Source organism: Pseudonaja textilis, chromosome 1, assembly GCF_049901715.1.
Source record: "Pseudonaja textilis isolate UNSWEBS1 chromosome 1, rPseTex1.2, whole genome shotgun sequence".
Classification (NCBI taxonomy): Eukaryota; Metazoa; Chordata; class Lepidosauria; order Squamata; family Elapidae; genus Pseudonaja; species Pseudonaja textilis.
Genome location: NC_141990.1, coordinates 310,006,330 through 310,019,911, shown reverse-complemented (window position 1 = coordinate 310,019,911; position 13,582 = coordinate 310,006,330). Strand labels below are relative to the sequence as shown.

Here is a 13,582-nt window from a genome sequence, read left to right as displayed (position 1 = left end):
TAGCCACTTGTACTTCACCTATGGAGAATGCAGAAACTTAACCAGCCATTATTTTCTTGTTTGTTTATATGCATGTTGTTGTAGCTTGCCCACACCAACATGCTTTGGTAGAAAGTGTGTTGTACTTTGTGAAAGACCAAATGTGAGTCTTCCCTGAGATTTGTATTCCCCCTGGTAAGCAGAAAAGAAGAAATATGACAGACTTGCTCAACAGTGCCTCTTAAATGGCCCTTATCAGTTCACTCCAAAGCTTTTCTGAAAGTCTTATTTCAGTTTTCCAAAACCTGATCTCTCCAGATTTCCTACCAAGTAACGATCAACTTACATGTATCTTCTAATTCTTTCTCTATACAATAATTTTCCAGAGGAGACTTCCGGTTTGAAGGGCTTTGGCGACAGACAGAAATCCGTGATCGTGCGCGGTTTCTGTCTGGGCTCGCTGCTGGAGCACCCCGAGCCGGCTGGTTTCGGGGCTAAGCCACCCTGTAGAGGTGGTGAAGAGGGGGGAGACCACCAGCAGGGTTGAGGAGAGCTGCATCTCTCCTCCTCAGCTGGCCATTACTCCCTTTCCTGAAGGCAGTTGTAGCGGTGGTCAGAAATGGCCACCACAGAGGAGAACTTGACTGGAAAAGAATGTGCAGGATGAAGATAAGAAGTGAAAGTTTTGGCTGACCGGGTTAAATTGTAAAAGCAACAACTAAGGTACCCTGGAATTTAAACTTACAAAAAATAACATTGCTCCCAAAGAAGAGTCGGAAGCAGCGAAGGAAAGTGAAAAGGGAAAGGTTTGCCTTTTTTTCCCTTTTCTCTCCTATACTGACAACTAAGAGACTTAAATAAGAAAATGGAAAAATCCGCTTTGACATCAATAGGTAATTAAGCTGAAAATAAAACAAAATGCCAAAGGGATAATAAAAATTTCTGGACATTAAAAATTTTCTTTTTCATAAGCAGGAAGGGAGAGAAAAAGAATAAGGGCAGGATCTGGAAGAGGGAGGAGACTGCCTGGAATTAAAAAGAATCTACAGTGAAACTTCAACAAGACTTCTAAAAGATACATTTTAACTGAAACTTTGCAACTAAATAGTAACCCCAGGAAGAGAAAGTGAAAAAAAAGAGCAAAAAAGAAACAGCTTGCGTGTATTTGGATTATTTGGTGATCTTTGGATTCTTGGTTGTTATATTTGAATGACTAAAATCAATTGGGTGGTTGTTTAAAAATTTATACAATGGCACCACTTCTGGATGAATTGAAAATGGAACTTAAAAAGTACAAAGAAGATGCACAAGAAGGGAAGAGTTCTTTTGGCTTCGTTTTTCAATTCTTAGAAATGGAGATTTGGAACTATGAGAAACAACAAGAAAAGACTGCAAAACAAGAAGACTGGGACAAAGAAGAAGCCATCTTTAATGAACAAGTAATTCTATGTGGGGAAGAAAAAGGAAAGGGGGGAAAGAGAATGGAGAATTTAAGACTTAAAAAAACAACCAAAGAAAAGAAAAATAATTCAAAAAATAAGTATAATACTGGAAAGCAACAGAAAAGGGGAATACTGAAGAGAGCAATAGAGGTAGAGAGACAAAGGGGTAAAAAGGGGAGAGAGAAGAGAGGGAAGAAGGAAAGGAAGAGAAGTTACAAAGGACCAGAGCAAGATATAGAGAAACAGGACCTATTTAGAGATAATGGGTGAAAATCTAACTGAAAAGGGATTCTATAAAGGTACATAAAATTGTATTGTTATATTAGTAATAGAAATAACTTTAGAAAATTGGAAACAACGTATGATTAAAATGAAGGATAAAATAGTTAGTGTAATTTAGTGAAATGTTTGTGAATAAAATAAGTGAAATAAAATAAATGAGAAAATTGAATTAGGAAGGAATGGGAACATTTTAATTAGTTAATGTTTTATAAAATATAAGTGAAGGCGGGGGGAATTGACTATGGAAAGCTTATAATTGTTCCCATAGAAGTACTTTAATGAATATTAATGATAGAATTGCATTGGAATGGAATGTTGTTTTAATTATATACATTTATAATTTTTTCTTTTTTTAAGAAAACAGTGTGTATTTTAAGAATGTACCAAGCAGAATCCGAATGGAAGTTATGTATTATATTGAATGTTACAACTTTAGGGAAAAGATATAAAGGCATCATACTCCAATCAGTAACTACAGGAGAAATTTTGTTTAATGAGAAAAGATAATAGATAATTGAAACAGGACAGACAAAAAACATAAATACAATGATTTGAATTGAGATGAGATAATTAAAATAAAATTGAGAAAATTAAAAGAGGGGAGAAGCTATGCAGAAAATGTAAAATAGTAATAAGATATGGAATAGAATATAAAAATGAGCATGAACCTGAATTTGTGTCTGTACGAAGAAATGTAACCCGGAATTATGCTGCTTTCAGAAAATATGTTTTATTTGTATTTTTTTTCTCTTTGTGAAAACTCAAAAAAAATTACAAAATAATAATAATAATTTTCAAGAGAACTGGGTTCAAGTAGTATCTACTTAAGCACAGAGGTCCCTACATCACCTTGGACAAATTATCTGTTTTAGTCTAACCTGGTGCTGGCATGATAAAATGAAATGATGTTCTATATTTGTCACTTGAATCTTCTTGTATTTGCCATATATAAACAAAATGCAATGAAAGATTATCTGTAAAGTGCTTTGGAGATAGAAAATTATTTGAAAAGGGAAAATTCCCATTCCCTCCTTTCGTTCCCCTTACCTGCTTGACTTTGGCCACCTCTCTGATGAAAACATCATCATTCACAAACCGATGCAGCTTTGTTAGCTGACTCAAATCTTTCACGTATTCCTCCCCTATTTTCTGTACAAAGAAGAAAGAGATTTCACATATGCATCATCTTAACAGACAGAACGCTTTAAGAATCCAGAGTCATTCCATTGTCACCACCCACTGATACTCATTGTGGCACCTACTGCATCTAAGCATATTGATCTCTCAAAGATATTTTTGGCTCAATATATGTGGCTTAGATTTGAACTGCAAAGTCCTTCACTCTCTCTGAGCTTACTTTCATTACCCAACAGGTAACATTATCAATATCTGGATGATGGACGATGATGTTGCCTAGTTGGGTAATGAAATGTCTGCAAAAAAACCCCAACCAAACTCAGAGAGCACCAACCATCTTTCCTTTTATTATTCAATGAGTTCTGCAGGTTATGAAATGGTATCAAGACCTACAAAGACTATCTCAAAGATGATTTTTGAGATGAGAAGTGAAACATCTTCAAGGAAGATAAAAGTCCAGCTGCCTTTTGATAAAGCACCTTTGTGACATCTATGACCTCTATGACTGAGAATCTCCGTAGATGCCTACAAAGACTATTTAACCAGAATGATAGTAGATGAGTAGACAGCAGAAGCAGAGATCCTACTTAAAACTGTTTTCAGAGCTTGGAAAGGAGATGGAAACTGCCTGATTGTATATCAGGAACTATTTTTAAAAAATAAAATAAAATTTATTAAGAAAGCACATACAAATTATTTCAATAATTATTTTACTAAGTAGAACAACTGAGCTTTTTTTTTTTTACCTCCGCAATTAATTCTGCAAGTCCTGGGTTGCAAAGCAGGAGCCAGCGACGAGGAGTGATCCCATTTGTTTTATTCTGAAACTTTTCTGGCTCCAACTCTGCAAAGTCCTTGAACCTAAACAAAAAAAAAAATCAAGAAAAATGTTCATGGAAAAACCATCAAGATTTACTAATTAAGCAGATGTGATGGAAAACATTGGCCATCCAATCTTTTAAATTTTCAATTAATACTAATTGCATAATTACCCTACACTTTTTTATAAACTTATTTTTTGCATAAATAGATTGAAAGCCCACAGCAAGGCTGGAAGCAACAGCATCATTTTTTGTGTGTGTATTTATGTTATATGTAGTACAAAATGATTTCACAGACCTTTACTGTATTTATTTGCTCACATAAGGTTTACAGTTCACGTAATCTGCTTAATTAGTTCATTTAAAGAACTAGTAGATTTAATGGGCTGTTCTTGCAGAGAGTCTTAGTTTTTAACCTTGATTCGCATATGATTTAGTATATTGTAGGTACTCTGAAAATGGGTTAATTCAGTAACTATGGAAAGCTAAGTTGAATAACTAGTTAACTGCAGAAGAACAAAAGTAGCCCAGATCTGAATCTTAATATTTAGCATAAATGTCTAAAATTATTCATGTGGGGGTTTAATTGTGAAACTGCCTACAAACTCTGAAGTAAATTGAAAATGAAGATGTCAAATTACTAGAGATGAGGTAACTTTGGGAAAATTTGTCCTGCAGTCTTTCATCGAAGAATGCATATGGCAACAATCAGGAATTTAATTATAGAGCACAAAGTTTGGGAGGGCAGAAAATTATCAAAGCAACAGACAAAATTATAGATTAGCACGAACTCAGTGGCACTCAGAATTCAGCCCTAAATCTCAAAATTTGATCCCACAGTAGAACATTCGGAAGTCTAAATCAAATCAAAACTTTTCTGTTGGCAAAAGTAAAAGGAAATTGTCCCAGGTTGCTACACACAAACAAAATACAGACCACTACTCACACTTGAGATTTGATGATATCTGAGTGAATCTTTGCAACTCCATTCACAGCATGAGAGCCAACAATGCAAAGATGGGCCATGTTAATTCGTTTGACTCCTTCCTCTTCAATCAAGGACATCCGCCTGAGGCGGTCAACATCCTTGGGAAACAGGGCTCTGATTTTCTGAGTATGTGTGAAGGTGAAAAACAACATCAGTTAATCCCGTTCAAGTGCATTCCCAACTATCCAATTCAGTCTGGATTTTAGCAAGAAAGGATCCTTGGATTAACCACATTTTAAAGGCAAATGCTACACAATTGGCATGACTTTTTTCCATTTCAATATGGCTACCTGAACAGAGATTTCTAGACTGAATCAAAAGCTCAATCCAACTTTTCCAGGTTGAAAAGGGACTTGGGGGGAAGCCAGTTTTCATAAAACCATTGCTTTATCTTTTCTTAAATTCATCCAGAAAATTAAGAGCTGTCAGAGAACCACAACAATACACGAGCACACAATAGATACAAACTCAAAGTAAACGGCACCAAACTTGATTGCAGGAAATATGACTTCAGCAACAGAGTGGTCAATGTCTGGAATACTCTACCTGACTCTGTGGTTTCTTCCCCAAACCCCAAAACTTTAACCTCAGACTGTCTACTGTTGACCTCACCCCATTCCTAAGAGGTCTGTAGGGGGCGTGCATAAGTGCACTAACGTGCCTACCGTCCCTGTCCTAATGTTCCCTTTTATTCATATTCATTTCATGCATTAATAATCATGTTTATGCTTATATCTGTTATCTAGTACATGCTCGACAAAAATAAATAAAATAAAAGTAAAAAAGAGAAGGTTTAATGAAACCCTACTTACATCCAAATGCCTCTGATTGATTTCATAGATAATCTGCAAGTGTCTTGGAAGCAGCTTCTCCACCAGCTCGACTGGCCAGCGTTCAAGAGCTTCAGGGAGAACTGTGTGGTTTGTATAAGCAAAGGTCTTTGTAGTGATATCCCAGGCCTTGTGTTTTTGAAGAGAAAGATAATAAGGCAAACTGAGAAAACAATGTATGTAATTATTCTTATGCATCCTCCCCAACTACTACTCCTAAGCCACGGACCTTGTATCTGAGCATATAGTTTTCTTACTAGAATGCAGAAATCTTACATTACATTTCTCACTCTTGAGAATTGTGCATATTATTAGATATCAAGATTATTCTCAATCCACAGCCTACTTTCTGCTGTGTCAGCCAACCCGCCCAGCTTTTTGTAATATGCAAATGTGATAAGCATCCCTTCTATCTTCTTATTTAAATCATATTGATAATGTTGAACATAACTAAGTCCAGGGAAGAACCTTGGGATACTTCACTGCACACCTCCTTGAATGTAGACATAGATCCATATAGTTTGACCAACTAAATCCATCTGGTAACAAGACCATCCATTCCATATTATTCCATATGGTCAACTCTTTTCTTTCTTTTCCTTTTTTCCTTTCCTTTCCTTTCCTTTCCTTTCCTTTCCTTTCCTTTCCTTTCCTTCCTTCCTTCCTTCCTTCCTCCTTCCTTCCTTCCTTCCTTCCTTCCTTCCTTCCTTCCTTCCTTCCTTTCTCTTTTCAATTTCTATAGCCATCTATCTCAGCCAAGTGACTTACAATTCTATAAAACTATAAAACAGTCCAAACCAGTAGGTGGAGCTAGTGTGAACTTCCATGCCACAATGGAACCCTTGTTAGGCGAACTAAATAGCTTCTAGGCTGAAGGCCACCCCTTAGCCTTAAGTGGTTTGCATGGTGCCACACTCCCACCAAATTAGAGGCTGGGCCAAGTCAAAGATCAAATTTAATTTAATTTACATCTAAATTTAATTAAAGCTTATTAATGGACTAATTAATTAGTAGTTAATGGACCCCACCTCCTCCCCGTATGCCTCTTTTCCCTTTTTGTTAATTTTTAAAACAATTCTAGTGTTATTTATTTCATCATGTTGCCTTTATGACTGTAAGAAGTCTGGTGATTTTGATAGCAATCTTTGAAGTTATGTTGGAACTGAATGCAGCCTAAAGGGTGATTGCTTTACAATAGCCCTCATCACCATGGGACTGTTACTATGCGATATGATTATACCCTTGAGACAAATCTGAGGGTATTAGTACCCCTAATTAGTACCCCTAGGTCCTCAAATTTTGAGATCTAAGACAATGACTGTATGATTCAGTTTACACGGTATGCTAGACTAAATCAAAATGAGGTTTAAATGTTGCATGAATCACGCCATCAAATTAAGCATTTTATTTGTTTGGGCATTGCACAACAACTTATTTTTTTTAGATTTAGGGTTCAGCATATTTTGTAAACCAACTTGTGTTTGTCTGAAAACTGGAAACAGGAAGCAAAAGAAGATTTGAGGCCCTGGCACAGAGACTACAGAATTAGGCAGGAAGCTGAATTAAATGAAGGCCCCTGGAAAACACAGTGAAGGTTTTATAAATCCTAGAGACAGAGCTGACGACAGAAAACTGATCCCAACCTTAGACCAGGGCAGCTTCTCTATATCCAAGAAGACCCGCATCAACTCAGGAATAGCCATGGAAGGATGTGTATCATTCAGCTGGATTGCAACCTATGGAAAACCAAGAAACAAAATATGTTTAAAAAAAAATCCAAAGGGAAAAGTTTTAAGCAGGAAAATGGAATAGAAGAATCTATCAACCCGCTGGATAATCTGCAAGAAGTAGGGAGCTAAATGTTAAGTCAAGCTAGGGAAAGCAATGCTTGTAGATTGGTGGCATTCAATCTTCCATGTAGATTGCATGCCGCCATTATTACTCCCACACATCTCCCAGAGGAACATCTTAATGAAAAGGTTCTTGGGCAAAAGTCCAGGTTAGGGTTAGGGTAAGTAATCAAACTATTCTCAGTTTGCTTTTGTTGTATTTGTTAGACTCAAAACTTCCCTTTCCTCTAGGACAGGGCTGTCAAACTCCTGGCGCGCGGGGCTGATGCGTCATGCACTGGCCACACCCACACCCGGTTTAGCGAAGGGGGGGGAAATCCCAATACATCACATGATGCCGCAGTGATGAAGTGAGCTTGACACCCCTGCTCTAGGACTTAAGGTGGCCCACTTAACACTCCCATCTCCCAATTTTATCTCTAGAACAAACCAGTGAGATTGAGTGGGGTGACAGTGTCTGGTCAACATCACCCAAAGAGCTTCTAAGGCTGAGTCTAGATATGATCATTGGGTCTTCCTGGTCCTAGTGTCAACTCATAAACTTTTTCTATGGTCTTTTTAGAGTTGCCAACAGAAAAGGAAGGGGAGCAGTACAGCAGCTTGCAAACTGAAACTGCATTCCATAAATGTTTTCAAAGATAGTAACCAGGTGACTGAAGTTTTTGCCCCACACAATTCTAACTGGAGAGCATGATTGATGACTCTTGGCTATGGATGTGTCCCGTTGGAGAATATGAATTACGATACACCCAGAGGGTGGGGAAAAATCTAGGTCAAGGGTGACAATGAATGATGTGTCTCAGAGTCGGCTACACCCAGGCAATGCCGGACAGTTTAACTCCCAATAAATCCTTTTTAAGTTTTGGAAGTTTGGCTTGAGACTCATGATTTAAATGGGGGTAACTTCCAGAATCCTGACACCTAGTCTAATGCTTTCCTGACTTCAGCCCACTGGTTTTCTACACCCACTACCAACTTCTGCCTGCCAGATCATGATATGCCTCAACCCAATTCCTCCCCAGATATATCACCCCAAAAGCAATGACCTGATCTGGGAATGAATCAAAAGCAGTCCGGACACTTTCAGTACTCCCAAACTTGGAGGCTTTGTAGCGTCGGATGATATCTTGTAAGGTGGCAGCTACCACAAAGTATTCCTGCTTCAGACGCAGCTCCTTGCCTTCAAAAAACTGCCAGATGAAGAAAGAATGTCAGGTGGGTAAGAAAAATGCAAAGTGAGTATGAGGAGAATCAAAGTCCATTAATTGTATTTATCATTTAGAGTTAGATAAACGGCAGAAATTGTGGGATAGGAATTATAAATTAACGGTATCAACTGCATGTCAGTGTTCCAACTGACCAACTCCATACCAATAAACTCCAAGACATACATTTCCTCAAAGTTCCACTTTATTAGAGTTGTCATATTGGCACATCTGGGAAAACCCGAATCTGAGAGTTCCGGGTTTTCCCTTCCCAAAAGAAAATCAAAGATCCATCCCCTACACCCATTAGTCCATCATGTCAACTAAAAAAAAATACTTCTTTGGTCTTTTTAGTTGCCAGCAGAAAGGAAGTAGGGTACAGCAGTGCATTCCTTAAGTGCTTCAGATAATCGCTTTGGCAACTGAAGCTTCTGGCATGTGAAAAAATATTACTGGAGAGCATGATCGATGACTCTTGGCTATGGATGTGTCTCATTGGAGAATATACATCCAGGGGGTGGAGGGAAGACCAGGGTCAAGGGTGAAATGAATGATGTGTCAGAGTTGGCTGCATCCGGGAAAAGCCGACATGTCAACTCCTAATAAATCAATCTTTTTTACTCTGAGAGATGCAGCTAGAGACTTATGATTTGAATGGAGGTGCATGTTGGAGCCTTGACAGTCAGCCAACTCTGACACATCATTCATTTCATCCTTGACCCTGGTCTTCCCTGGTTTTCCCTAACAGTCGGGACAACTTCAGTTGCGCCGTGACTGGGTTGATGACCTTCTACCTCTCCACCAAATACTTGAGGTTAAGACTCCCTGGTAAGAAGTTGAGGCCAAAGTTCATGGGACCTTTCCCCATAGTAAAGGTCATCAACCCAGTCACGGCGCAACTGAAGTTGCCCTGACTGTTAGGGAAAATACACCCGGTATTCCATAGTAGCCTCTTAAAACCCATGGTGGGATTGACCTTGAGGCCACCAGCTCGTGAACCCTCAGCCCCCATGGTCAAACTTGGGGGCGGTGGGTTTCGCAACCCTAAGTTCTAGACCTGCAATAAATTTTGTTTTCTTTTTGTGTTGTACAGGTAACCTTCAAGAAGTGAGGGGAGCTGAATGTCAACTAAAAAATACTTCTTTGGTCTTTTTAGTTGCCAGGAGAAAGGGAGTGGGGGGAAGCATGATTTGAATGGGAGTGCATGTTGAAGTCCTGACACATCACATGGCCCAATCAAATCCCAGTATTGGAATCAGGAAAGCCAGGTTAATAATCACAGAAAATAGCATATTTTCTAGGGGTTAGCAGTAGAGTCTGGGTGCAAAATAGGCTAATGTGGAAAAATTCACATGGTTAACATATGCCGGAGATTTCAGCTTTACTTTGCAAGGAATTGTATGCTTTTAGTATAAGTTGTTGTAGATGCCTTATGAATGTAATTGGTAATTTTGCATAAGTCCCTCTCTGTTTCAACTTCCTCTTTATACAGTGAGATAAACTGTGGCTCTGTTGTGGGTTTGTTAGGGGGAAGTTTACAACACTTCCTCCAACAAGCGTTCAACTTCTACATGAAAACTATTGATCTATCAGTCTGGAGTCAGAGATCATCTATATGCTGATGATTACCCAGTTATACAATTTGACCCTAGGATCACCAAACGATGCAGTCAAAGTCCTGACCCAATGCCTGGAGGTTTTGCAGGTCCAGATGGGGAGAGACAGACTCAGACTTAAAGAAAACCAGATGCCTTTGTTTGTCCTCTGGACCCTCCATATTTCAATATCCATAGAGTTGCATTACCCCATGTGGGACTGATGCACAATCTGGGGTGGAGTGGGGGTCCCTTGGATCAAAAATCAGATGGCAGCTGTAGCCAGGAAAGTCTTTGTGTGGGTTTATCAAGCATATCAAGTGTGACCATTCCTGGACTGGAAGGGTCTTCAGACTGTCATTCATGCCTTGGCCACCTCTTGATTGGTTTACCATCAGGGCTGTCCTTGAAGACCACTCAGAAGCTACAGCTGATCCAAAATGCAGTTGGGGGGGGCTCTGATGGGTGTGTCACATGACATCATTGCTTCATGAGTACATGATTTCCCAGCTGGCTTCTGGGACAATTCAAGGTGTGTATTATCACCTATAAACCCCCACAAGTATGCACATTAGCCTAGCTACAATACGTGATGGAGCACTTGTTTTCATATATTTCTGCTCATCGGGTCAGGGTTGGTAGAGCATGCATGCTACATGTCCCATCTATCAATCAGTGTCACCTGGTAGGACCTAGGAAGCATTTCTTTACAGGAATGGCTCCTGCTCTCTGGAACGATATCCCCCTGAATAATCATACTGCTCCCAACTTTCTGACCTTTCATAAACCATTTAAGCCCTGGTTGATCTCCCAGATCCTAGTTTAGAATGAGGATGGATCCCCTTTAGTTGGTTATGGGCTTGATGACTTAAGACAGGGGTCTTCAAACTTGACAGCTTTAAGACTTGTGGACTTCAACTCCCAGAATTCCTCCTCCAGTCATGTTAGCTCAGGAATTCTGGGAGTTGAAGTCCACAAGTCTTAAACTTGCCAAGTTTGAAGACCTTTGACTTAAGACAACCAGCTCTGCCAAGTTTGAAGACCTTTGACTTAAGACAACCAGCTCTGCAACACATACAAAAAGAGGCAACTTGCTACCATGTTTGGTTCTGAATGATTAGCACGGTGCCCACTTAAAAAGTAAACTGGTCAAAGCCCCCATTTCTTTCATTCCCTCCCACCAGCAGGCAACACTTCACAGTGCTTGGAACTTACGTTATCGTTTGGATAGAGGACACGGGAGATGTTCTCCGCCAAGTTTCTGTCCAACACCGCTTGAATGTAATCACCAACATTAACTGCACAGAGAAGTTGAAATAAAACATGCATGGCTGTTCAGTATCAGTGGGAGTTGAAAAAACAACTTTTCCCCTGTCTACTTAGCACAGAATTATTTTAGGAATGTTCGAGGCTTCTTCCGGAAACAAGGCATTTGCTTAGCTTTTAAAAGTCAATTTGCTATGTGAACTATCAAGTTTCCTCTTCAAAAGGAGTCCTTTATCCCAGCTCTCCTCAGCCTGGTGTTCTTGAGTTATGTTGGGACTATGACTTCCAGAACTTTCAGCCATTGGTCATACAGATTAGAAATTTGGATGTCCAGGTTGGGAAAGCCTGCTCTAGTTTCTTTTCAGTCTTCCCTTACCAGAAGTGTTAATACATCAGAGGAAGGAAATGCAAGCGACTGTCCTTTTCCTTTCTTCCTGATGCTGAGCTAATAGACCAGTGTTTCCCAACTTTAGCCATTTTAAGATGCATGAACTTCCACTCCCATTCCTGGCTGGGGTATTCTGGGAGTTGAAATCCACACATCTTAAAATGGCTAGGATTGGGAAACACTGGTCTATTAGATCTTCCTTTGCCTCAAGTGATACCAATTTTTCCAAGAATCTCTGCTTCCTCAATTTATCCATTTATTTCTCCCTTTATTTAGTTGTCTCCAGCTTTCTCATGAATCCCTAGGCCCCGAGAAAATGCTTTGGAGCTACTCCTACTGTATTTAAGGCAAGGTGGAGAAAGCCGTGGTCCTCCAATGGTTAAATACCAATTCCCAGCATCTTTGACTGTGCAGAGGCTGCTAGGAAATGTAGTCCAGTCACATGAGGACCACATGTTTTCTATCCCTGTTCTCAGAGATATTTTGTTTCCTCCCATCCATGTATCTAGTTGTCTCCTAATTACTTTCTTAGCAACATTGCTAAAGAAAGAAAAGTGTCTACTCTCCTTAGGAAAGGAAAAAACCCTGACCAAGAGGGTTAAGAGGCAGAAAAATAAACCTCTTTCCTCATTATTAATCTGACATTATACTAGTTTGCAGAAAAGGAACTCAGAATTCTGTTTTTCATAGCTATCAGTGGGCCAGAAAAAATGTTATATCCTTCCCCAAATCCCTGACATTCTCCAATCTGTATTTGGGTTTGAGAACTGCTGATCACACTAGGAACTGCAGCCACACACTTCAGTGACTAAGTAAAGAAAGCCCTATTTCTTTATGGTAGATTATTATGGGCTATAATCTTCAGTTCTGTCATCGCCAAGGTTCAATCCATAAGGAAGCCTACCATGGATGGGCCCATAATGAAAGCACGAAGATCAATGGAAAATCCCTTCAAAATAATCATTCAAAGTATTTGTTTTTATACAAATGCTGTAGACATGAGCTTTTCCATTCTTCTATCATTGTTTTCCAGTGAGGAAACTACCTTCAAACTTTGGCAGTGTGATCAGTGAAGTGGACCTTGGTGGCTTCAAAACTAGGTCTGCCTACGCCTGAAGAGAACAGTTTTCCTAACTTTTCCCCCGGGCAAAAAATGAGAAGTCCATTGACAATACTTACAGTCACGGAGATTAAAGTCATTAGGCGCTCGAGCAGACCAGAGTCTCATTGTGTTAACCGTGTTGTTCATATAACCAGGAATAGGAGTATCATAGGGCAAAGCCAAAACAACCTAAAGGCAGAGATTGCCCCAGTTATATTGGGTTAAAAATGGAATGTTATTCTAGAGCAGGGGTATCAAACTCATGGCCTGCAGGCCAGATGCATCGCGTGCTGGCCATGCCCGTGCCCGATTTAGCGAAGGGGAAAAAAGTTGCGATATGTAACATGACAACACCATGACGACGTGAGTTTGATTCTAGAGAAACCCATTCTAACATTCAGTGCTTCCTGTTAGGTGTGAAAAATAGGTACATCAGTTCAAAAGATTTATTGCTCAAGCCTATACACAAGAATCTAGTCAACTAATGGTCAACACTAAATTGGCACTAGATAAGAGTAAACAGAATTCAAGGGGCAGGGAGGACTGGACTTAGAATGTTTGTGGACACCTAATGATTCTAGGCTGACTCCTCTCTTTACTTGCTCCCAGTCTTTCCTTGCTCTTTTCCTACAGTTCCTTGCGGTTATGGTTGCCTTGCGACTTCTGTGGATGTGAGAATCACTATCTTACAGGATGC

At 39.5% G+C, this 13,582-nt stretch overlaps 1 protein-coding gene across 3 annotated transcripts in view; it reads right to left on the bottom strand.

Moving 5' to 3' along the window:
• PYGL (glycogen phosphorylase L) overlaps positions 1 to 13,582 on the bottom strand; it is a 38,805-nt gene that overhangs the window by 12,891 nt on the left and 12,332 nt on the right. For all 3 annotated transcript variants that reach the window (XM_026698752.2, XM_026698753.2, XM_026698754.2), the window contains exons 7-14: positions 12,963 to 13,074; positions 11,345 to 11,427; positions 8,376 to 8,519; positions 7,123 to 7,215; positions 5,462 to 5,608; positions 4,608 to 4,771; positions 3,587 to 3,701; positions 2,751 to 2,852 (exon numbers count right to left, since the gene is read on the bottom strand). In XM_026698752.2, the coding sequence (XP_026554537.1) occupies positions 2,751 to 2,852; positions 3,587 to 3,701; positions 4,608 to 4,771; positions 5,462 to 5,608; positions 7,123 to 7,215; positions 8,376 to 8,519; positions 11,345 to 11,427; positions 12,963 to 13,074 (960 nt within the window). The remainder of the gene's footprint in view (positions 1 to 2,750; positions 2,853 to 3,586; positions 3,702 to 4,607; positions 4,772 to 5,461; positions 5,609 to 7,122; positions 7,216 to 8,375; positions 8,520 to 11,344; positions 11,428 to 12,962; positions 13,075 to 13,582) is intronic.